This window comes from Loxodonta africana, chromosome 13, assembly GCF_030014295.1.
Source record: "Loxodonta africana isolate mLoxAfr1 chromosome 13, mLoxAfr1.hap2, whole genome shotgun sequence".
Taxonomy (NCBI): domain Eukaryota; kingdom Metazoa; phylum Chordata; class Mammalia; order Proboscidea; family Elephantidae; genus Loxodonta; species Loxodonta africana.
The window spans coordinates 56678877-56701295 of record NC_087354.1 but is presented as its reverse complement, the minus strand read 5'-3'; the positions used below and the strand labels follow the sequence as shown (position 1 = coordinate 56701295).

The following is a 22419-nucleotide window of genomic DNA, read 5'->3' as shown; positions in this document are numbered from 1 at the left end:
GTAGGTTCTAACTGCCAACCTTTCAGTTAGCAGCCAAGTGTTAACCACTGTGTCACCAGGATTCCTGGACAATGCCCCAAAACCAAACAAGCCAAACCCATTGCCATCAAGTCGATTCCGACTCATCGCAACCCTATAGGAGACAGAAGAGCTGCCCTTAAGCTGCCCTTTGAATATAGTGGTAGATTCAAACTGCCAACCTTTTGGTTCACAGCCAAGCTCTTAACCACTGCGCCACCAGGGCTCTCCCATTAAACCTGTTGCCGTCAAGTCAATTCCAATTCATAGCGATCCTATAGGACAAAATAGAGCTGCTCCACAGGATTTCCAAGGAGCAGCTGGTAGAATCGAACTGCCCATCCTTTGGTTAGCAGCTGTACCTCTTAACCACTGTGCTACGAGGGCTCTCCAGTTGTCCCTAAATCCAGCAGCCTATCAGAATCCTCAGAGTACTTAAAAAATGCCCATGTCTGAGCCATTCCTCTGATCTGCTGAATCCCAGTCTATGAGAGGATTCCGTCTAAGAGCCTGAATTTTTAACAAACTGCCTGGTTCTTATACAGCTGGCCCAGAACCAGGTAAGCACTTTTAAAACAAACTCAAGGCAGATTTCACAGCAAATTCAATAGGAAATATTATAATGTTTCCGTGTACATTAGTCATAGAAATGGAAAACCAAAAATACCAAACCCATTGCCATCGAGTTGATTCCGACTCATGGCAACCCTATAGCGATCCTATAGGACAGAGTAGAACTGCCCCATAGGGTTTCCAAGGAGCACCTGGTGGATTCGAACTGCCGACTTTTGGTTCACAGCCATAGCGCTTAACCACTATACCACCAGTTTCCACAGAAATGGAAATGTATGCTAAAATTTCAAAGAAATGGGAAAAATGCTATTTACAATGGTATATTAATCATTGGATTCAAGGACCATGGTTTCTTCCAGAGTATGAAGGTTGTTTCACACTTAAAAATTAATAGTGTTTTTAATTCACTTCAACTTATTCTAGCAAATGTAAAAACATTTGTGTCATACATATACATATATATAGATAAAAAATATATGGTTGACTCTGATCCATTTTCTATTGCTTGTAGCTCCAAGCATCCTAACCGAAACAGGGATGACTGATATTTCAGGAACATTCTGAAAAAGAAGCTGGCTACAGAAAATAAGATGGAAAAGTCTGAGAGGTATAAGCAGAAATGAAGGATGGTTATGGTATCATGGAAGCCAAGGAAGCTAGGGGTCAACTGTGTCAGGAGATCAATAAGGTAATGAAGTACTAAAAATTCCCACTAGGATCTATTTTCTTACACTCTACTTTTTTGATCTAGGGACATATTACTATCAAACTTGACTCTTATTTCAAAAGGTCTAACTCAAGGATTAAAAGTATAGGGATTTTTATTTTTTTAATAAAAAAATTTTAATTCTTAAGTTATAAAGGATAAGCATGTTTGTGACTGTAAAGTTGTTAGCTGTTGTGATTCTGACTCATAGCCACCCTATAGGATAGAGGAGAAATGTCCCACAGGGCTTCCAACGCTGTCATCTTTACGGAGGCTGGTGGGTTTGAACCACTGACCTTTTGGACCACCAGGACTCCTTGAAAAGTAGTCTAGAAAGTGAGAAATAATATTAGTTCCAAAGGAGACTTGACAGTGGCCAACTGAAATACTGTGGATGTAATGACAAAGCACAAAGCTACTGAGTGTTCAGTGCACATCAAGGACACTGAAGTGCTTCACATATTCTAATCACTTGACCCTCATGACAGCCCTGTGAGGTGGGTACCATTATCATCCCTATTTTTTGATGAAAAAATTAAGTAACTCACGAAGGACACATCACTAGTGATGGAAGAGCTAGGGGAGGACTTGAGATAGTCGGAATCAGGAACCTGGCTCAGGGCGAGCCCATGGGTGTCACAGTGGAATTGTGTACCATTGGGTTTTCAAAGGCTGACTTTTTGGAAGTAGCTTGCCAGGCCTTTCTTTGCGAAATCTCTGGGTGGCCTTGAACCTCCAATCTTTCGGTGAGCAGCTGAGTGTGTTAACCATTCGTGCCACCCAGGGACTCCATATTGCTTCAAATGAGGGTAAATACTTAAAATCTTCATGTGGGCTGGAGAGTCAATTAAAATCAACAACATTTCCAAAGTTACTGGAGGAATGGCATAGTTCACAGAATAATCAAACTTTTGACTATTTCTGAGTCTTTACTGATACACACCCCTTTCAGCAAACCTTCTGCCAAAAAACACAGTTGGAACTAACAAATAATAGCCTGCCTCCCCGTGATCACGAGACAAGATAATTCTGAGACAATAAGAAACCACATCAAAGAAGGTTTCTGGGCAGCCCTCGCTAGTGACCCTATTCACAGAGCCCCCCCTTCTGGCAGCCCACCTGGGTCTGGTACCAGAAATAAGCCCTCTGAGAAGCATTTCTCCTGTCCATTTGGGGGGATCCAAGGCTGAGGAGGCTAGGGTTCGCCATCAGAACTTGTAATCACACGAAAAAATAAATCCTCAAGTACATGCAATGGCTATGTGTGTAAAACAACAAAATCAAACACACATGTTCAAAGAGTGGGACAAATGACAAAAAAAAAATTCTCTTTAACATATTGAGGAAAAGCGTGAACAAGACAAAAAGCTGTTATTTCTTCCCAATCTCGGACAAATACCCAGTTAATTAGTGTTGTCAAGCACACAAAAATCTTCACCTATAATCAGTCTGCCAAGAAAATGGCGCCACGGCAATGCCCGCCTTGGTCCAGCCTGATGAAATAGGGAAAGCCCAGTATTCAGTCTGAAGAACAGGTTTGAGGCCCAGCTCAGCTACTTACTAGCTCTGAAATTCCTGTTTAATGTTACTAGCAGATATTTTATGGCACTCTTTAATAGTTTGAACATATTTTTCATGTTTAGTTTCTTAATAAGGTATTACTACTAACCTACTAGTACTTAAGATTGACATTTTACATTTCTTTGCAGTATTAACCCCATTTTGCAGATGAAGTGACTGAGCCTTGTCAGAGGTCACACGTTAGGCAGAACAGAATAAAGATTCCTCCTGGGTCTCAAGCCCCAAAGGTCTATCCACTCGGCCACCCAGCAGTGGGTGGTAACAGATTATTAAGCAGATAATATAACACCTGCTCACACAAAGCAGCAGAGAACAGTGGGAAGGGTGCAATACTGGAGCCAGACAGCCCTGGCTTTGAGCAAGCTTTGCCATGTTTTAAATATGAGCTTTTAAACGAGTTTCATTACCTCTCTGACCCTGGATCTCTAAAAAAGGAGGGTAGTAATATCTAGCTGGAAGAAAGGCCTGGGGATCTACTTCTGAAAATCAATGAAAACCCTGTGAATCACAATGGTCCAATTTGCAATTGATCGTGGGGGTGGTGCAGGACCGGGCAGTGTTTTGTTTCATTGTGCATGGGGTTGTCATAAGTCTGGGGCCCACTCAATGACAGTTAACAACAAAAATACCTAGTTGGCCAAGTTGTTGTGAAAATTAAAGCTGATAGAAGTAAAAGGCGCCAGGACACAGTACTCAAAGATTACAGGTAATACACAAGTTACCCAACGAGTAGGCCCCGTATGTAACAATCCTTGACTGATGACAGACGAACTCTGGGACCCAGAGCAGGCTGGAAGATAAGGTTTGCAGGGAGCTTGGGGAAAAGGCTGGATTTGGGCCCCTGCTCTTCAAATCTACAGGCAGAGGGTAGTGCCCATGCAGCTCTCCCACAGTCAGGGTACCAGTGGACAGGGCCTCCCAGAGCCAGGCCTGAGGGACTAGGAACCTCAAAGGCCGACGCTGCTGGAAAAAAAAAACCAAGAAATTGGCTGGACCAACAGACACTCGAGGAGAGTCTTGAAAAGAGTTCCAAAGTTAATAACAAAAGTTCCTAAAATACATCAAAGGCAGGAAGACGGTTTGAGAATCAGTGAGACGCTTGACGGTGCAGAGGCAGAGAACCAACACCAAATTTACAGACGTTACGGTTTGCCTTTTTTTGTTTTGCTTTACTACTGCGAGTACTCGCAACTCCAAATACAAAATGTTTTCTGAAGCAAGTAGGTCAAACATTTTAGATCCAATTGTGACAACTGTCTCCTTTTCCTCTATCTCTTGATTTACCTTCAAATCTCTCTTACATCTTTATTTATTCTTTAAAAAAATATATTTATTCAGCATCTACTTAACATACAACCTTCACAGGCTTTCCAAACAGGTGTTGCCTGCCCTACTCTCCTGAAAACAACTGTTTTGGTATATTTCCAACAACAAAAAAATAGAACCTGCATGAAATGTGAGCCTTTCAAGTTGACATCTTTTTTTTTTTTTTAAACAGGTTAAGATGGTAAGAGCTGATGCAGGCCAAAAGAATTAACTGGTGAAGGCAGCAGTAAAACCGCCACATAAAGAGATAAGGCCCAGTAAGTCTCTACCGAAGTCACGTGGCAAGGGCGTGAGAAATGTCTCCAGCCAGACTCTCAAGATCTTTTCTGGTGAGGCAGAAATGGTAGAGATGGTAAGAAAAACATGGTAGTTCTCTTTCCCCCTTTACCCCGTCATGATTGTTTTATTAAACAGATTTGCAGAGATGTCTCTGGCATCCAAGATATCAAATAGAAGTTAGAATACGTCAGCCTAAATCACAAATCCACATCTTGGATGTTAGAGAACAGAAGATGAGTGTGCTCACTGATCTAGGCTGCTCATCTACTGGGCTCACAGGGTCTACCAACCCTTCAGGTGCTCATCCTTCTCAACGATGCTAATATAGTCGTGGCTGTTGAGTTTGCCCAGTTGCACTGTCCAGAGCCCACATTCACTCATCCATTTCTTTTTTCCTTCACTGGCTTACTGAGAGTCACACATCAGTCTCCTCTTTGTCTTTCCAACTCAGGTCAGGCCCTCATAACCTCACCAGATTTCCATAGTCTCTCAAGATCCCGTCTCTTGTCTGCCAAGATGTCATGTCTGCATGATGTCATGTCCCTGCTCAGAGACCTGAGGCACCACCAAGGCTCACAGGTTCATTTGCAGATCCACCCATCCAGTCACTTAAGGTAGCTGCCACCCAATCACCTAATCTCCCCAAATCAACCAATTCTGCCTACTGTACAGAATAACAGCCAAGCTCTTAACCACTGTACCACCAGGGCTCTGAAATAAGCAAATAGGAAACACATAAAAGAAATAGAAGACCCAGTTCTGGTTCCCATATAGTTTACAAGAGCCATGTGTCAATGCAAACCTTCTTTAACAACCACCATGATGCCCTCCCGGTTTTCCCCATCACTGTGTGTGCCCACAGGCCACTCAGCCACTCATGCTTCTCGATTCCCCATTCCTGTAGGCAGGACCCCAATCAAGTCCCACCTCCCCCGTGACATTTCTGCTGATTGTTCCACTCCAAATTGATCTCTCCTTTTTCTAAATGTAGATAGGGCTTATAGTTTATTTCAAGTCTTTGACAATTATCATTAAAAACACTTATTGTGTGTACCGGGGAAACCAAGAAGCCCAAGGCCAGTTCCTAGTCATCGAGGACTGTAGAACAACTTTAAATGTGCACACATACATGCATATACACGGTAACAACACTAAGTAGGTGGTGAAAGTACGGGGTACCTGAGGTGCTCAGAGAAATTCAGAGGATGGAGAGACCATCATGGGTTGAGGGAGATGAGGGATGCTTGGGGGAAAGGGAGAAAGAATTCCAGGCATTATCTGAGGAAAACTCAAATAATTTAGATGTGCCTCTTCATAAACTTATCAAAAGAAGATATTCATCTAAACTTTTCAGGATACTTTTTGGAGCCCTGGTGGTGTAGTGGTAAAGAGTTACGGCTGCTAACCAAAAGGTCAGCAGTTCAAATCCAGCAGACGCTCCTTGAAAACCCTATGGGGCAGTTATACTCTGTCCCATAGGGTCGCTATGAGTCAGAATGGGCTCGACGACAATGTTTTTTTTTTTTTTTAATAGACCGTTTACATTATCTTCCAAGAGCTTTTCTAAATTCTGAAAAAATAAACAAAACTAATGTTTACAAAGGGTTTATTGAGCTTTTAATAGAATTCTGTTCATTTCACAAAAGGCTAACACTGTAATATGCTGACACTTTATGTTTACGTGCTGAGTATGCATCATTTTACCACACACTAGGGTCTCTTTGACAAACATACACATTTAAGACCACATGGCTTGCAAGGAACATACTGAGGGCTGAACAGCAGGGAAGGGCTGTGTATAAAGGTGACACGCTGGCTTCCTGGGCTGATGAGGGCTTCAGAGACAGGATGCATATATCAATTTAAAAAAACAAAACAATGGCACGGAGTCGACTCTGACTCATGGTGACTCTATCTGTTACAGAGTAGAACTACTCCACAGGGTTTTCTCAACTGTAATCTTTACAGAAGCAGATTGCCAGGCTTTTCTTTCAAAATGCTCATCCTTAAATCCCTCACCATTTGCAGTGATAACAAGCCAGGTAAGAAAGAAATGGCCCAGTGTGTCCACTAGCATATAAATGGTCTTCATAAGTGTTCTTTCATCGATCTGTGTGTCGATTCTCTGTCCTTTAACTGGTGATAAGCACAGTCATCAGCCTCCTGGATGGATATGCTGCGAGCATTACGCCCAAAACACAAGTTCAGGTTAGCCAACACTGTGTTTTGGAAGGGGAGACTGTTTAGGGGCTCAAGGCCAGGAAGGCTCTAACTTCATTGAATGCCCTGACCCTGTCTCATGGTATACAGCAGTTGTTAACATCTCTATTAACATGTGGAAAATTTGAGACAGAGAAGAGCATCACTTACTAGCAGATTGTGGATGAAGTATGTGGGGACTGAAGTCAGACAAGGCTAGGTTCAAATAGAGACTCTGCCATCTATTAGCTTTGGAATTCTCTAAGCCTCATTTTCTGAATGAAATCTTAATAATGCCCATGACACCCGGGTGGTTGTTAGGATTAAAATGGATCGCCTATGTGGACACTGCCCAGCAGAGGGCAGCACCTAGGAAGTGCCTCTTGCCTGGACTAATGGCTCTAAAGACAAGGGGTGACCTTGAATCAGGATTTCAGGAGCCTTAGCCTAAACTTTCACCTAGAACAGCTTGAGAAAAGGAACTGATGCTCCAGCCCCATCGTACACCAGTTGAAATAGACTGTCTGGGGCAAGGGGGTGGAGAGGCTGGATATCTGTATAGCCACTCAAGAATTGGAAATAATTATCCCTAGAAAGTTAAATTTGTGAAGGCGAGGCATGGTAGATGAAATGAGCGTGTGAAGAAGCCACTCTCCCTGATGTGGTCTGTCAGTGGTTGTTGCATCCCTTCGCTCTGAATTCAACCCCCTATGCGACCTTCTGATGGTAATCTGGCTCCCCTTGTGGACTGTGCTCAGGGGCAAAGAACCAACTGATCTGTCCAAGTGCAGAATTCTCTCCATAAAATAATAAACTGCTCTGGGGTCCCATTTACACTCATTAGTGAGTTTGGTTGGCAAGAGTCAGTCTATCTGAGGATGCTCAACTCTAGCTGTTCACGACGAATCAAGTTTCTAGACAAGCAAAATTCAGGACCAATGCTCAAACACAAAGCCAGGGCTTGAGAAGGCAGCCCATCTGATTTCTTTTTTTTAAAGTTCAATTTGTTAAACTGATTTCTGGTCCAGAAATGGAGTTCAGCTGCCAGTCCATCATGTCACTGGATCCACCCCTTTAGAAAGCATGAGTAAGAATAGGAAGAAACTGGTAATGTTGTCTTTCTGTGTTGCATTGTCCCACCTAGACAGTATGCATTTAATCATTTAGATGAAGTCACACAAAGGAAATTAGGAGGTGGAGGTCTGAAAGAACAGCATAGAGATTAGGTCATCACTAATATTTTATTTCTTAATTAAATAATATAAAAAGTATCTGGACTTTCCAGCTACGAGACTGTCTTCCTCTTCTGGCTGAAACCCTTAGCATGAGGAGAAGGCTTCTCTTCCAGCCCCCAGGATAATGGGTCTTGCTTTCTTCATAGGTCACAAGGGCATTCAGGCAGGCACCATTCAACTCAGCCCCTTGCAGACAACCAGCTCTTTTGGCTTCAGTGGCTGCAAATGTGGGTCTCTCTGGCCCTCTAGCTTTATTTGGAAGACAGAGTTCCAAAGCTGGGAGAGACCTCAGAGTTTGTCTGGCCAATCAGTTCATTCACGCATGAAGAAACTAGGGTACAGAGAGGTGTTAGGTGTGCTGCCCAGGGTCACAGGGCTGGTGAGAGTGAACCACTGCACCTCTACTTTGTCAAAGCAGAAGGACCACAGTTCCCTGTTCTGCCACATCCTAAGTTAAAGCACAGCTGCTGCAGCAGAAATCCCTGGGAACAGGGCTTTGAGGTCTTTGCCAGCTAAACATCCAGAAGGAAGAATCCCGGAAGTGGACACATGCCCTGCATCAGCGCATGCCTCCCGTGCAGTGATGGATGGAAGGGGATCTGGGAGTAGGAGAGAGGTGGGCAGAAAGACTGTGGTGGCTTCCAGACTGGTGACAGCGGATGTAACAAGACCGTTCCCTTCCTTCAGGCCTCTCTAGAAGCCAAAAAGGGGGAAAGTAAGGAAGGAGAAAGGGGAAGAGACTCTACTGGAAAACTTGTGCTGGGCTCCTCTCCTTTAATTGCACCTAAAGACACTTCTTGCCTCTTTCTTGGCCACTGATCTCCAGCTGAGGTTGAACGGAGTGTTTCCTCACAAGCAACAAAACTCATCATCACTCAAGCACTCCCGCCAGAGGGGTTTAACCTGCACATAATCAAGTATTTAGATCTACTTCCGATTCACAGGAAATCCAGTTGAAGGAACAAGTGTAATGAGACCATAAGGATGCAACCAGACAAATCAATAAAGTGGGAGAGTCTATAGGAAAACTGGTCTGGTCTCAATGTCACAGAAAAAAGATGGTGGACTTGGGGAAACTGTGGTGGGATAGAAAAGATATAAGAGAAAAAAGGCAACTGGTGGTCCTTGATTTGAATAAACCAGGAGTAAAGGATATGTTTACAACAATTAAAGAAATGAGAATATGGACTGTTTACTATTAGATGATTTTAAAGGATTATTATAAATTCTTTAATTGTGATAATGGTACCGTAGTTAAGTAAGAAAATATTTTTAATGTTGGAGATTCATACGGAAATATTTAGGAGTAAAATGCCATGAAGTCTATATTTACTCTGAATTTCTTCAGTGTACCTTGCTCTATCTACAGTTTTGATGTGGAGTAATGTAAATGTTTTATACAATTTAAAAAAATTAAACAACAAAGATTAATGTTCCTAAAAATCAAAATGAAATGAATGAATCCAATCGTAGTCCAGTGTTATGGATTGAATTGTGTTCCCCAAAAATGTGTGTCAACTTGGCAAAGCCATGATTCCCAGTATTGTGTGATTGTCCACCATTTTGTCATCTGATGTGAATTTCCTATGAGCTGTTAAATCCTACCTCTATGATGTCAATAAGGCAGGATTAGAGGCAGTTATGTTAATGATGCAGGACCCAGTCTACCAAATCAGGTTGTGTCTTAAGCCAATCTCTTTTAAGATACAGAAGAAAGAAGATAGCATAGAGACATGGGGACTACATACCACCAAGAAACAAGAGCTAGGAGAATAGTGCGTCCTTTGGATCCGGGTCCCTGTGCTAAGAAGCTCCTACACCAGGGGAAGACTGATGACAAGGACCTTCCTCCAGAGCCCACAGAGACAGAAAGCCTTCCCCTGGAGGTGATGCCCTCAGTTTGGACTTCTAGCCTAGTTAGACTGTGAGAGAATAAATTTCTCCTTGTTAAAGCCGTACACTTGTGGTATTTCTGTTATAGTAGCACTAGATGGCCAAGACATCCAGGTTGGCACATAAATGACACAGAAAAGGGTTACTTTAAATGACTTAAAAACCCAATATTTTGACTGTACATCGTAAGAACAACAAGAACTGCAAAAAAAAATTTAAACTGTATTCATTAACTGTATTACTAGTAATAGTATTGGTATTGTTATCCTGAAACATTAACAAAATTGCTTTTTTGCTTTATCCCATCCTATCGTGTCTGTGTGAGTGTGTGTGTAAATGCATTAATTGCCGTTGAGCCAACTCTGACTCATGATGACAGCATGCGTGTCCAAGTAAAACTGATTTTCAGTAGTTGATTTTTCAGAAGCAGATTGCTAGGCTTTTCTTCTAAGGAACCTCTGGGTGGACTAGAACCACTAACCTTTTGGTTAGCAGCCAAACATGTTAACCACTTATATCACCCAGGGGCCATGTGTGCGTTTGCGTGTATAAATACACACACACAGCGTAAAGCAAATAAGTAATTGTGTTAATATCATCAAGAATCATGATTTTCAGCACAAGATAAATAGGATACAAAGAGAAAAAAAATCAAAGTTAAAAAATGAACTAAAAATACCAGTATGAACTCATGTTTCATTTTCTCTTTAAAAAAAAAATTCATATTCCCTAGCTTTGCCCTCCAAAAATAACCAGAAAAATTGACAACACAGAGCAGTGAGAACTCTGGGTGCCCAGATTAGTGGTCTCTAAACATCATTTCCCATCAAAATACACCAGAGCTTTTTGGTGAAATGGCCAATTCCAGGTCTTGGGCAGGAAGTGAAAAAGATGAGCCTGGAACATTCTTCGTAACCGAAAGAAGTGATCAAAGATGACTGGGGATACCCGGGACTCAATAGAAGGGATCTTCACTGGCCAAAGATAAGACAACCTGAGCTTCAAAAAGTAAAATGATTGTAACACAGTAAGACGGGTAAAATCCATTAAAATCCACCAGCTTGTAATGATACCAAAATAAAGATACACTCTCTTGGGAGGTTGCCAGGCCATCAACTCAGAGCTTTAAAACCAGTAAGCATTGGCAAAAAAATCAAGCTTTTTATCTGGTTTTCCTACATGATTTGTATTTTAAGGTAACCAAATAGAAGAATTCCTAGAAGCAATAAAAGAATCAGAAATGACTATCTTATGACAACTGATTACACAATGGCTGTGAAATTAGAATTTATAATAAGGAGCCCACTGACCATCTGAAAACCAGACAAAGGAAGACCAACAGATGTGAAGTGCACAGCAACACCAATGAATGTTTTTTGCCAAAAACGTGGATCTGAATCTAATCGAGCTTTTAAAAAAATTAGATCTACCAATTTGCAGGAAATACAGGGAACAGTGAAATAAATAACGTCACTGGGATACTATCAGCCAAACTGAGAATGCAGAAAATTCTACAGCACAAGCAACCTTTTTCTTTAACAAACAAATGCCAAGAAAACAAAAAGAGCAGAAAAACTTGTTAAAGATGAAGAGACTTCAGAGACAGCAGTAAGTGCAATGTGGGGGCCTTGTTTGAGCCCTAAGTAAAAACCAGCTGTAAAAAATAATTTAAAAGATAGTCAGGGAATTATAATACTGACAATATTAGATGATACTAAAGCAGGTATTCATTTTTTAAGCCATACATACATATCTCTAAAAGATAAATTCTTAAAGAATTTATCTTTTAGAGATACGTACTAAATTATCGTCAAATGAAATGATTTGCCGTCTAGGATTTGCTTTAGATAATCAAATGATGTCAGAATTGAAGAACAGATAAAACAGGACTGGCCATATATTGGTAAATGTACACGCCGTGTCATAGAGATGGGATTACTATTCTTTCTAACTCTCTATATTTTGTAAATATCAATAAAAATTTCTTTATAAATGTTTCAGATTAAAAAAAAAAAAAAAAACTAACATATGTCCAAATGTTGACAATTGTTAACTTCTAAGTGATGGAAATATGCATGTTCGTACTTGCATGGAAGTATGCAAGTATGTGTGAAAATGTTCATAACGGTAAACAAAACTTTACAAGCACTTAAACCCAGCAAAGACTCAGAGCTGGGTCAGGCTAAAAGGATTAGGAAATGGAGCTACATTTGCCTAACACTGGCATTTACTAGAAATGCCTCCAGAAAGCTAAAAGCAAACAGCAAAGTGCACCAAAAAAGTTCATACTTGAACCACTAAATTATTAAGGAATTTTTAAAAATATGGAATCAAGGAATTAAAAAGATACCTAAAGAAAAGGGACTCCAGCTGACAAAATAGTGAAAGATGCTTATTATACTATGACATAAAAAAAAAAAACAAAGCAAAACAAAAAATCACTGCTGTTGAGTCAATTCTGACTCATAGCGACCCTACAGGACAAAGTAGAACTGCCCTACAGGGTTTCCAATGCTGTAATCTTTTTGGAAGCAGACTGCCACATCTTTCTCCCTCGGAGCAGCTGGTAGGTTTGAAATGTTGACCTTTTGGTTAGCAGTCAAACACTTAACCGCTGTGCCACCAGGGCTCCTCATGACACATATATGTGACATAAAAGATCTCCAATTTAGAGTAAAGCCACAGTACGATCAAATGGGAGGGTACACTATCATTTTAGCTCTGGGCCCAATGGCAAAACTTCTCCCTTGATAATCGAGAGAAAGCTCTAGCTGGTACCATGTACCCTGAAGCCTTAATGCTTTAAGGAAGAGGGGCATCAACAGCAGCCCCATGGAAGTGCAAGGCTTCTATGATATGGGGTTCCACAGTAACCAAACCAAACCAACTCATAGTGACCCTATCAGACAAAGGAGAACTGCTCCATTGCGTTTCCAAGGAGCCCCTGGTAAATTCGAACTGTCGACTTGGTTAGCAGCCATAGCTCTTAACCACTGTGCCACCCGGGCTCCAGTTCCATGACATGGGGTTATAAAATAAATCAAGGCAAAGCAGCCAGACTGCTTGTTACTCAGATGCACTAAGCAGCCTCTGGTGACCCAGCTGCTGCAAAAACGCTGCTTCTTAACAGAGTTCAATGACTACAGCAGAGCCTCACATCCTCCATGCGCACCGATGAGCATCTTTCCCATACCTGATGATGACACACTGGTTCTCTCTGTCAATGATCATGTTTCTGTACATATTATCTGCAAGGGCATAGATATGTGGTGGGTTTTCATACTGTGCCTACAAAAGCAAAAACACAAAACATGGTCAGATAAAGCAACACATTCAATTTCTTTTCTTGGCCTTGGAGATGAATCCACTACCATATAAGTCCAATGCCTATAATTATATCTTTAAAAAAAAAATCCATTGCCATCAAGTCAATTCTGACTCATAGCCACCCGACAGGACAGAGCAGAACTGCCCCATAGGGTTTCCAAGGAGCGGGTGGTGGATTAGAACTGCTGATTTTTTTTTTTTTTTTTTGGTTAACTTAGCAGCTGAGCTCTCAACCACTGTGCCACCAGGGCTCCAATTACATCTTAAAGGTTGCATAATCCATGAATTGAGAAAACTGCTCAGGTCATGAAGAGTTACATCTAAATAAATTGCGACGGAATCTGGAAGGACTCTCCCGAAGGCATACAGTGATTCAGCCTTTAGACATGACCCAAGCCTTCAGACACCCCAAAACCACACCCTTCCACCCAAACACGCCTCTGCAGACAACATTCCATTTCTAAATGTTTCTGAAGACACTCAGCCTGCAACAGGTCTTCAGGGAGGACTACCAAAAACCTGGATCAGACTTCTATTTGAATTCTCAATGTCTGTGTAATTTTTCCAAGAAGCAAGTTGCCGATTCTAGGATTCTGGAGGAAATTAAGGGAGGTTATCTCGGAGTAGGGTGAAAATCTTAAAATTTCCATAAGGAAAGGGCAAGAGGTGTGGTTCTTTACAGAAATAAACTGGTTTGACCAGTTTGTTTCACCTCCATGGCGGGGTGGGGGGGCGGGGAATCCTACCACACCAAGATATTCTCCTGGGTTTGTGCTTTAGTCTCATGGGATATCATAGTTATGCATAAATGTAAACCCAAATAAATCTCCATAACTAATAAATTCACTGTCTCACTCATCAGAAATGAAAGGGACTGGTCAGCGGGTGGGAGAGAGATGATGATGAAGAGTGAGCTAATTATATCAGGTGGACACTTGAGATTGTGTTGGCAACTCTTGTCTGGAGGGGGGATGGGAGGATAGAGAGAGAGGGAAGCCAGCAAAATTGTCAAGAAAGGAGAGACTGAAAGGGCTGACTCAAGACGGGGAGAGTAAGTGGGAGTAGGGAGTGAGATGTATGTAAACTTATATGTGACAGACTGATTGGATTTGTAAACGTTCACTTGAAGCTTAATAAAAGTTATTATAAAAAAAAAAAAAAAAATTCACTGTCTCAAGCCGACTTCAGTCCTGCTATAGTCAATGTATTGGCACTCACCTCCAACACACCCTCAAAAATTGTTAAAAAGAAAAATATTTCATGTGGTATATAGCTGGAGAAAGAACACCCCTTAAACTCCAGACTATTTAACACAAAACAGTGAAAAGAATACCAGATCTTGAGTGAGAGGATGTCGAGACTCTGCCTCTCCCTTACTGGTCCCCGTCTCTAAAGTGGGACAGTAATGCCCAGGCTGCAAGCCTTGAAAGGTACCTGAGATGATGGAAAAGGTAGTTATATGCAAAGGTAAAGCACTGAGCCTTACTAGCAATAGATTGACTACAGGGAAAGCAGCCCAGAAATTGCCACTCAGTGCCAAGCTCTGGAAGATGAGAGTTAGTGATGAGGAGGTAGTGGGAGGGGGCTTTGGTGGCTGGACCCATGGTGAGCACTGCCTGCTGTTACCCCCATGTGAGGACATGGAGGTTCACAGGGAAACTGCCCAATGAGGGCCAGAGACTCTTCCTGGAATGGGCTGACTAAAGACCCCTACTTTAGGCTCCATAATGACATTTGTCCCTGTCTTTCCCTTACAGTCAGGAGACGTCTGGATGGGACCACAGGATAGCAGTCTTGGATGGACTTTTTCTAGCCCAGGTTGCTTGTGAAAGATTATTTTTAATGACTCTTTGAAAACAGGGAAGTGAGTATTACAAGAAAGAAAAGAAGAAATGGAAGGGAATGGAGCAGAGAGAAAGCTATGAGCAATGGGGAGACAAGTACGGGCAAGTCACTGGCTTCGAAGGTGTGTAGCTAAGTTATCTGGACCTTGCGTGTCTATCGTTCTCAAGTTGTTTTCCCATCTATGGTCTCACTGAACCTCTGAGCTGCCTTAGAGATTTTAAAGTAGGCATTTCCTCTAACTCTACCCTCCCTCGAGACCCCTGAAAGTCATTAAGACCTAATATCAAATCCTAGCTCCACCTCTTGTGGTACTTGACCTCTCTGAGCCTCAGTTTCCTCATCTATGAAATGGGGACAGTAACCGAGCCAGCTCCCTGGGCTGTATTATCATTGTTGCAAGTGTAACTAACACAGTACCAGGTACTTGGTAAATATCAATTTTACAATACTCTCTGTGACCATTAGCAGTAAAAATAAACCTTTTTTTTTTCTTTTTTTTAAATAACTCTAGAGCATTTCTTTAGTGAGGACTCTTCAAAAGAGGGATGGTTAAAAGGGACTCACAGGCACTAATCCTCTTCAAAAAACTGGGAGGAAACAACACATGCAAACTTCCAACTACCCCGCCTCTGCTGCCATTGAGGAGGCCCAGCCAGTGTCGCCTGCTACCCGGGCCCTGCCAATGGGGCGCCAGGGCAGGGCCCAGCCTCGGCTGACAGTGTTCCCTTGTGCTGGGCTCCCATAAAGGCAGCATTATCAAAGGTTTTTCGCGTGGCAGCCTCCTTCGGCTCCAGCGACCAGCACCATTCATCTGGCAACAATGGGGTGGGCTCTTGGTCTGGGTAAATTGCCTTCCACTTCAACTGATGAATTTGTGTGGGCTCTCTTTTGTTTGTTTTCCAGGGGTCAGGATTAATGAACATGCTTGTGTTTCTGCTGCAAAGGACAGAGGGAAGGAAGAAGGTGCAGAGACAGGGAGACCTGGGGGAGGGATGAACCAAGGAAGAAAATACATTCATTAGGATTACAGTTTCTATTCTTATGACACCACTGATGTGGCTTTGGAGCTGGGTTTAAATAGGGACCAGGGTCGTATTAGTAGATGAAGTAATAAAAGATTCATTTTTCATGTTCAAGCCTTAGCCACAGCTTAATTAAGGTTCTAATTCTGAGAGAATGGTTCTCATCACTAGATTTATTATTATTATTTTTACCTGTTACTGGTTTTTATTCCTTAGAATTTCATGGCATAGGAGGAAGTGGGAAGATCCTTCAAGCTGTACGTGGTAGGTCCCATTTAACTAATTCTGTACATAAATTAGGCTCAGATATTAGATTGTCCTGTGCCTTTTTGAGCTACACTCTAGAGAATAACACTTCATGAAACACCAAACAATATCACTTACTTGCACTTCCCCAATAAGTAATTCATAATAAGAAAATGCAAATGTAATGCTACCTTCAAGAAAAAAATACCCACGCATTATAAAAGTTATGTGGTATATAACTTACCGCTCCTTGGTACATTTCAATTTCCTTTTCCCCAAAATATGGCATCTGCTTGAAAGGGTTGACTGAGATTAGTACAGATCCTATATATGTCTGAATTTAAAAGCAGTTAAGGTCCATCATCAATCTTCTTAGCTACCCATTTTTCAAATTAAGCAACCAGATGTTATCAAGAATTCACAATTATTGTCCAAGCACAAAGCTAAGGTCCTCGCTTCTAAAAGATTACAAATAAAAACAAAAGCAATGGTCCCACTAGCTCAGGTTTTGTTCCTCTTCAGGAAGAGCAGTGAATGTCATTGCCAAGGTGACACAAAGAGAAATCACCCTGTGAAAGCACATCCCTTCAAGACTGGTGTTATGTACAGCAAGGAAAAACACGGCAGCAATGGCTGGACGTGAAAAGAATGGCTATCGTTCCTCTTCTCAAACGGTACGCATGTTTTCCTCAGAACATTCAGATCTTTAACCAAACTAAGAGCATATTCATTTACTCACTTAACAAACAGAGGGATACAAGGTGACGTGAACACAGTGCTGCCCTCCAGAAGCTTAGCAAACACTGGACGAATTGAGATGTATCCACACAATATGACTCAGACAAGAAAATGACAACCCCCCCAAACTGCTGCACAGGTCAGGCTTAGTGGGAGAAGATTATTTCTGCCTGGAGATCCAGAAAGGTCTCAGAAGAGGACATGTTTACGCTGTGCCTTGAAAGTCTCACACAGCACATGTTCATGTGCCAGAATGAAAGGACACCATCATAAAGTAAAAATATATTTCCGTTTATTCATTCAATAATCGACTCACTTGCCTGGCCCCGGTTTAGCGGGGAACAAAACAGAAGAGAGAAAGAAAACTCCTGCCTTCATGGAGGGGAAAAAAATTAAAACAAATACACACCACTGATTAAAACCAATTTCTAATTTCAACAATTAAAAAAAAAAACTTTCATGTGCCAAAAAAATAATAATTTCTGAGTGTGTACTCAGAAATTGTTATCAATGGTTTCAAAATGTTGAGAAATTTAACATTTTACAGATGTAACCATGAGATTTCCTCCCCCAAAGGCACATTTAAATATTTACACATCAGGACCTGTGTATCAAACAGGGAGTCCCTGCATGGCACAAAGGGTTAAGCGCTTGGCTACTCACCTTGGAGGTACCTCCAAGGAAAGGCCTGGCAATCTAGTTCTGAAAGGTCACAGCCTGGAAAACTCAAAGGAGCATGGTTCTACCCTGCAACACATGGGGCCACCATGAGTCGGAATCAACCCGACAGCAGACAGTTTTTGGTTTTTGCTATGGAACAGCACAGCACAGGGTGTCTGGTCAGGTCGCCTGGCTCCCCAAGCCCAGCTCCACTCTGATCTTGGGAAAGTCATAATCTCTAAGCTTTGGTTAATGAATGTTGGAGACGGAGCAGGGCTTCCTTTATAGACTTGTTATGAAAACTAAATGAAGTAATCAATATAAAATGCTTAGCACAGCGTCTGCATCTGGTAGATGCAATTTCCCTAATTCACACACTCTAAGGTGTGTGTCTTGTGACATTGTAACATCTCTACAATGTTCCAGTTACGGCTTCTTAGTTTTAGTGAGATGCAGTGTTATCACCACTGAACACAAATGAGCCACCTACAGATGGATGATATTGTTTTAAAGTAACATTTGCTGATCAAAGTGAGAGTGTAAGATGACTTGGTTGCTATTCCACATTCTTTTTCACTGACCAGAGACATCTTCATACTTGACAGGGTTGAACAAGAATTGACAGCAGAGAAGATGGAGTGCTGTTAACAGCACACCGGCTGTGCCTGGCCCGGCGCTGGGAGCAGTCTACGGCATTAAGGAAAACTGCGGATGAGACAGAGCAGAACTGTGCTCCACAAGGTTTTCAATGGCTGAGTTTTCAGAAGTAGATTGCCAGGCCTTTCTTCTGAGGTGCATGCATCTGGTTGGACTCGAACCTCCGAAATTTCAGTTAGCAGCCAAGCACATTAACCAAAACTAACACTGACTGAACACTTACACTTTTACAGACTACTAATCTAAGCACTCAACAACAATCCCGTTGCTATTATTTATCCTGTTAGTAGGAGGAAACTGAGGCATAAAAGAAATTTAAAAACTTGCCCAAGGTTACAAGCTAGTAAGTGGCAGAACTGTGATTCAGAGCCACATGGTATGCACCCAGAGTATGTATGCACTCCCAATCTACAAGCTACAGAGTCTTTCCAGCAGGTACTGCCGTTTTACTATTTTTATTAGTAGAGTTGCTAGCTTTATAAAAATACGAGACACCCAGTGTGAGTCCTCCTACTTTGTTCTTCTCTTTCAACATTGCTTTAGCTATTTGGGACCTCTTGCCATTCCATGCCCTATGGCGCAGTTCTACTCTGTGCTATACGGTTGCTGTGAGTCGGAATCGACGCAATGGCAATGGGTTTGGTTTTTTGTTTTGGGGGCCATTCCATACAAAGTTGAGGACTGGTTTTTCCATTTCTGTAAAGAAGGCTGTTGGAATTTTGATCAGGATTGCAGAGAATCTACAGATCGTTTTGGGTAGTACTGACAACTTAGCAGTATTTAAGTCTTCCAGTCCATGAACATGGAACATCTTTCCATATATTTAAGTCTGATTTAATCTCTTTCAGCAGTATTTTATAGTTTTCATTGTGTAAGTCCTTCACGTCCCTGGTTAGATTTATTCCTAGGTATTTTATTCTCTTAGATGCTATTGTAAATGGGATTATTTCTCTAATGTCCCTTTCAGATTTCTCATTGCTGATGTATAGACACCCAACTGATTTTTGTTTGTTGACCTTGTACCCTGCAACTGTGCTAAATTCCTCTATTAGCGCTAGAAACTTTTTTGTGGACTCTTTGGGATTTTCTATATATAGGGTCATATCACGCAAGAAGAGAGATAATTTTACTTCATTTTTTCATGGTGGTATAAATACATATAACAAAACATCTTCCAGTTTAATAAATTTTACAGGTACAATTCGGTGACACTGATTTCAAGTATCATGCTGTACAACTACTGCCTCTATCCTTTTCCAGATTATTCCATGGCCATCAACAGAAACTCAATGGCCCTAAACAATAGCTCCCCATTTCCATCCCACCTGCCCCTGGTAACCACTAATAAACTTTGGTCTCTGTGCATCTGCCTAGTCTAGGTATTTCATATAAGTGGGATTATATGATATATATATATCATATTTGTCCTCTATGACTGACTTATTTCCCTCAGCATAATGTTGTGGCATATACCAGAACTTCATTTCTCTTTTTGGCTGAGAAATATCCCATTTTATGTATAGACCATATTTTGTTTACCCATTCATCTGCTAACGGACATTCAAGTTGTTTCTACCTTTTGGCTATTGTGAATAGTGCTGCAATGAACATTGGTGTACAATCTGTGATCTTTTTGAGTACTCAAAAAACAATCTTCTTTCCCACTCCTTGGAATATATCCTAGAGAAATAAGAGCATTTACACGAACAGATATATGCACAACCATGTTTATTGCAGCACTGTTTATAATAGCAAAAAGATGGAAGCAACCAAGGTGCCCATCAACGGATGAATGGATAAATAAATTATGGTATATTCACACAATGGAATACTACACATCAATAAAGAACAGTGAGGAATCTGTGAAACATTTCATAACACGGAGGAACCTGGAAGGCATTATGCTGAGTGAAATGAGTCACTTGCAAAAGGACAAATATTGTATAAGACCACTATTACAAGAACTTGAGAAATAGTTTAAACTAAGAAGAAAACATTCTTTTGTGGTTACGAGAGAGGGGAGGAAGGAAGGGTGGAAGAGGGGCATTCACTAATTAGATAGTAGATAGGAACTACTTTAGGTGAAGGGAAAGACAGCACACAATACAGGGGAGGTCAGCACAACTGGACTAAACCAAAAGCAAAGAAGTTTCCTGAATAAACTGAATGCTTCGAAGGCCAGCATAGCAGGGGCAGGGGTCTGCAGACCATGGTTTCAGGGGACATCTAAGTCAATTGGCATAATTAAATCTATTAAGAAAACATTCTGCATCCCACTTTGAAGAGTGGCGTCTGGGGTCTTAAACGCTACCAAGCGGCCGTCTAAGATGCATCAATTGGTCTCAACCCACCTGGACCAAAGGAGAATGAAGAACACCAAGGATACAAGGTGGTTACGAGCCCAAGAGACAGAAAGGGCCACATGAACCAGAGACTACATTGTCCGGAGACCAGAAGAACTAGATGGTGCCCGGCCACAACTGATGGCTGCCCTGACAGGGAACACAACAGAGAACCCCTGAGGGAGCAGGAGAGCAGTGGGATGCAGACCCCAAATTCTCATAGGACCAGACTTAATGGTCTGACTGAGACTAGAAGCACACCAGTGGTCATGGCCCCCAGACCTTCTGTTGGCCCGGGACAGGAACCAATCCCGAAGCCAACTCTTCAGACATGGACTGGACTGGACAATGGGTTGGAGAGGGATGCTGGTGAGGAATGAGCTTCTTGGATCAGGTGGACACTTGAGACTACGTTGGCATCTCCTGCCTGTAGGGGAGATGAGAGGGTGGAGGGGGTTAGAAGTTGGTGAAATGGACACAAAAAGAGAGAGTGGAGGGAGAGAGTGGGCTGTCTCATTAGGGGGGAGAGTAATTGGGAATGTGTAGCAAGGTATATATGGGTTTTTGTGTGAGAGGCTGACTTGATTTGTAAACTTTCACTTAAAGCACAATAAAAATTATTTAAAAATATCAATCTTCTTTAGTTGGATTTTTGAGTATTCCTGGCACATGGTAGGGACTTAATCAAAACTAAATGAATGAGGTTTTGACGTCATTCTGATTGCACACTAAACACATATACTGATTCTTATGGCACACCAAATTTTTAAGGATAGAATGCTGTTATAACCCTCCTCACTTCCAATGGGGAGAATGTCTATGTCTACACCTCTCCCCAGGTAAAAGTGAACTTGGGCAAATAAGATCTCTCCATTTGGAGGGTACTCCTTCCCTTAGTTTAATAATGTCTGCTGTGAATGCCACCTTGTCCTGGACAAATTGATCACAACATACAAAGAATAAAGAGATGCCCTGAGGTATGTGAGCTAAAGGTATCATCTCCCCACGAATCTCTTCCTACGACAAAGCCCTTGGTTGCCCAATAAATATGGACTTGGTTGCGTATGACCTCCTACAATAACCAACATTTTTTCACTGTTAATAATCTGCTCTATGAGGAGACATCTTCTAAAGTGTTGATTTTCATGGAGTGGGCTATATAAAATCAAAAAGCAGGACCCATTAAGACACCACTCAGAGGAAAAAGACAACCTCTTCCAGATAATTCTAGGTCAATCCTGATTCAATGACTCAGGTTACAATTAGGAGGGAAACCTGTATCTGCTCCTTAAATTTCCCAGTAGGATTCTCAAGGGCAGTATTATTTGGGAGAATTCCTGAAAAATAATGTTTGGTTTGAAATGGATAATGTGGCCTGTTTCTACGCTGACAGGCTTGAAACTTGCCTAACTCAGAAGAACTGAGACAAGAGAATTTAAAGAAAACAAACACATTTTAGTTATTCCAGGCGAAAGAGAGCTTGGCCTAATTGCCTAACAGCCTGCCTTTCCTACCTGGCTGGATCCGCGGAGACCTCAGCTATTTCCCTAAGAGAGCAGGTCTCCTCCGCGGTTGAGGACACTTCTCCAGGTAACTCAGACAATCACTCCCACTCCCTGCTACATAGTTCAGGTGTGCCTTTGGAAAAAGTGATTCAGGGAATTGCCTATTTCCACAGTCTCTGGCTGGGAAGGTGGGGGCCTAAGGTTAATTTTCAAAATGGACGGCAACACAGGACTATAACACCAAAAAATATTAAAAAAAATAATAAA

At 41.7% G+C, this 22419-nt stretch overlaps 1 protein-coding gene across 2 annotated transcripts in view; it reads right to left on the bottom strand.

The window, feature by feature from the left end:
- MYO1E (myosin IE) overlaps positions 1 to 22419 on the bottom strand; it is a 211818-nt gene that overhangs the window by 102559 nt on the left and 86840 nt on the right. For both annotated transcript variants that reach the window (XR_010317438.1, XM_023558297.2), the window contains exons 3-4: positions 16495 to 16584; positions 13004 to 13098 (exon numbers count right to left, since the gene is read on the bottom strand). Coding sequence is in view for 1 of the 2 variants with exons in the window: in XM_023558297.2 (XP_023414065.1) it covers positions 13004 to 13098; positions 16495 to 16584 (185 nt within the window). In the remaining variant the exon portion in view is untranslated. The remainder of the gene's footprint in view (positions 1 to 13003; positions 13099 to 16494; positions 16585 to 22419) is intronic.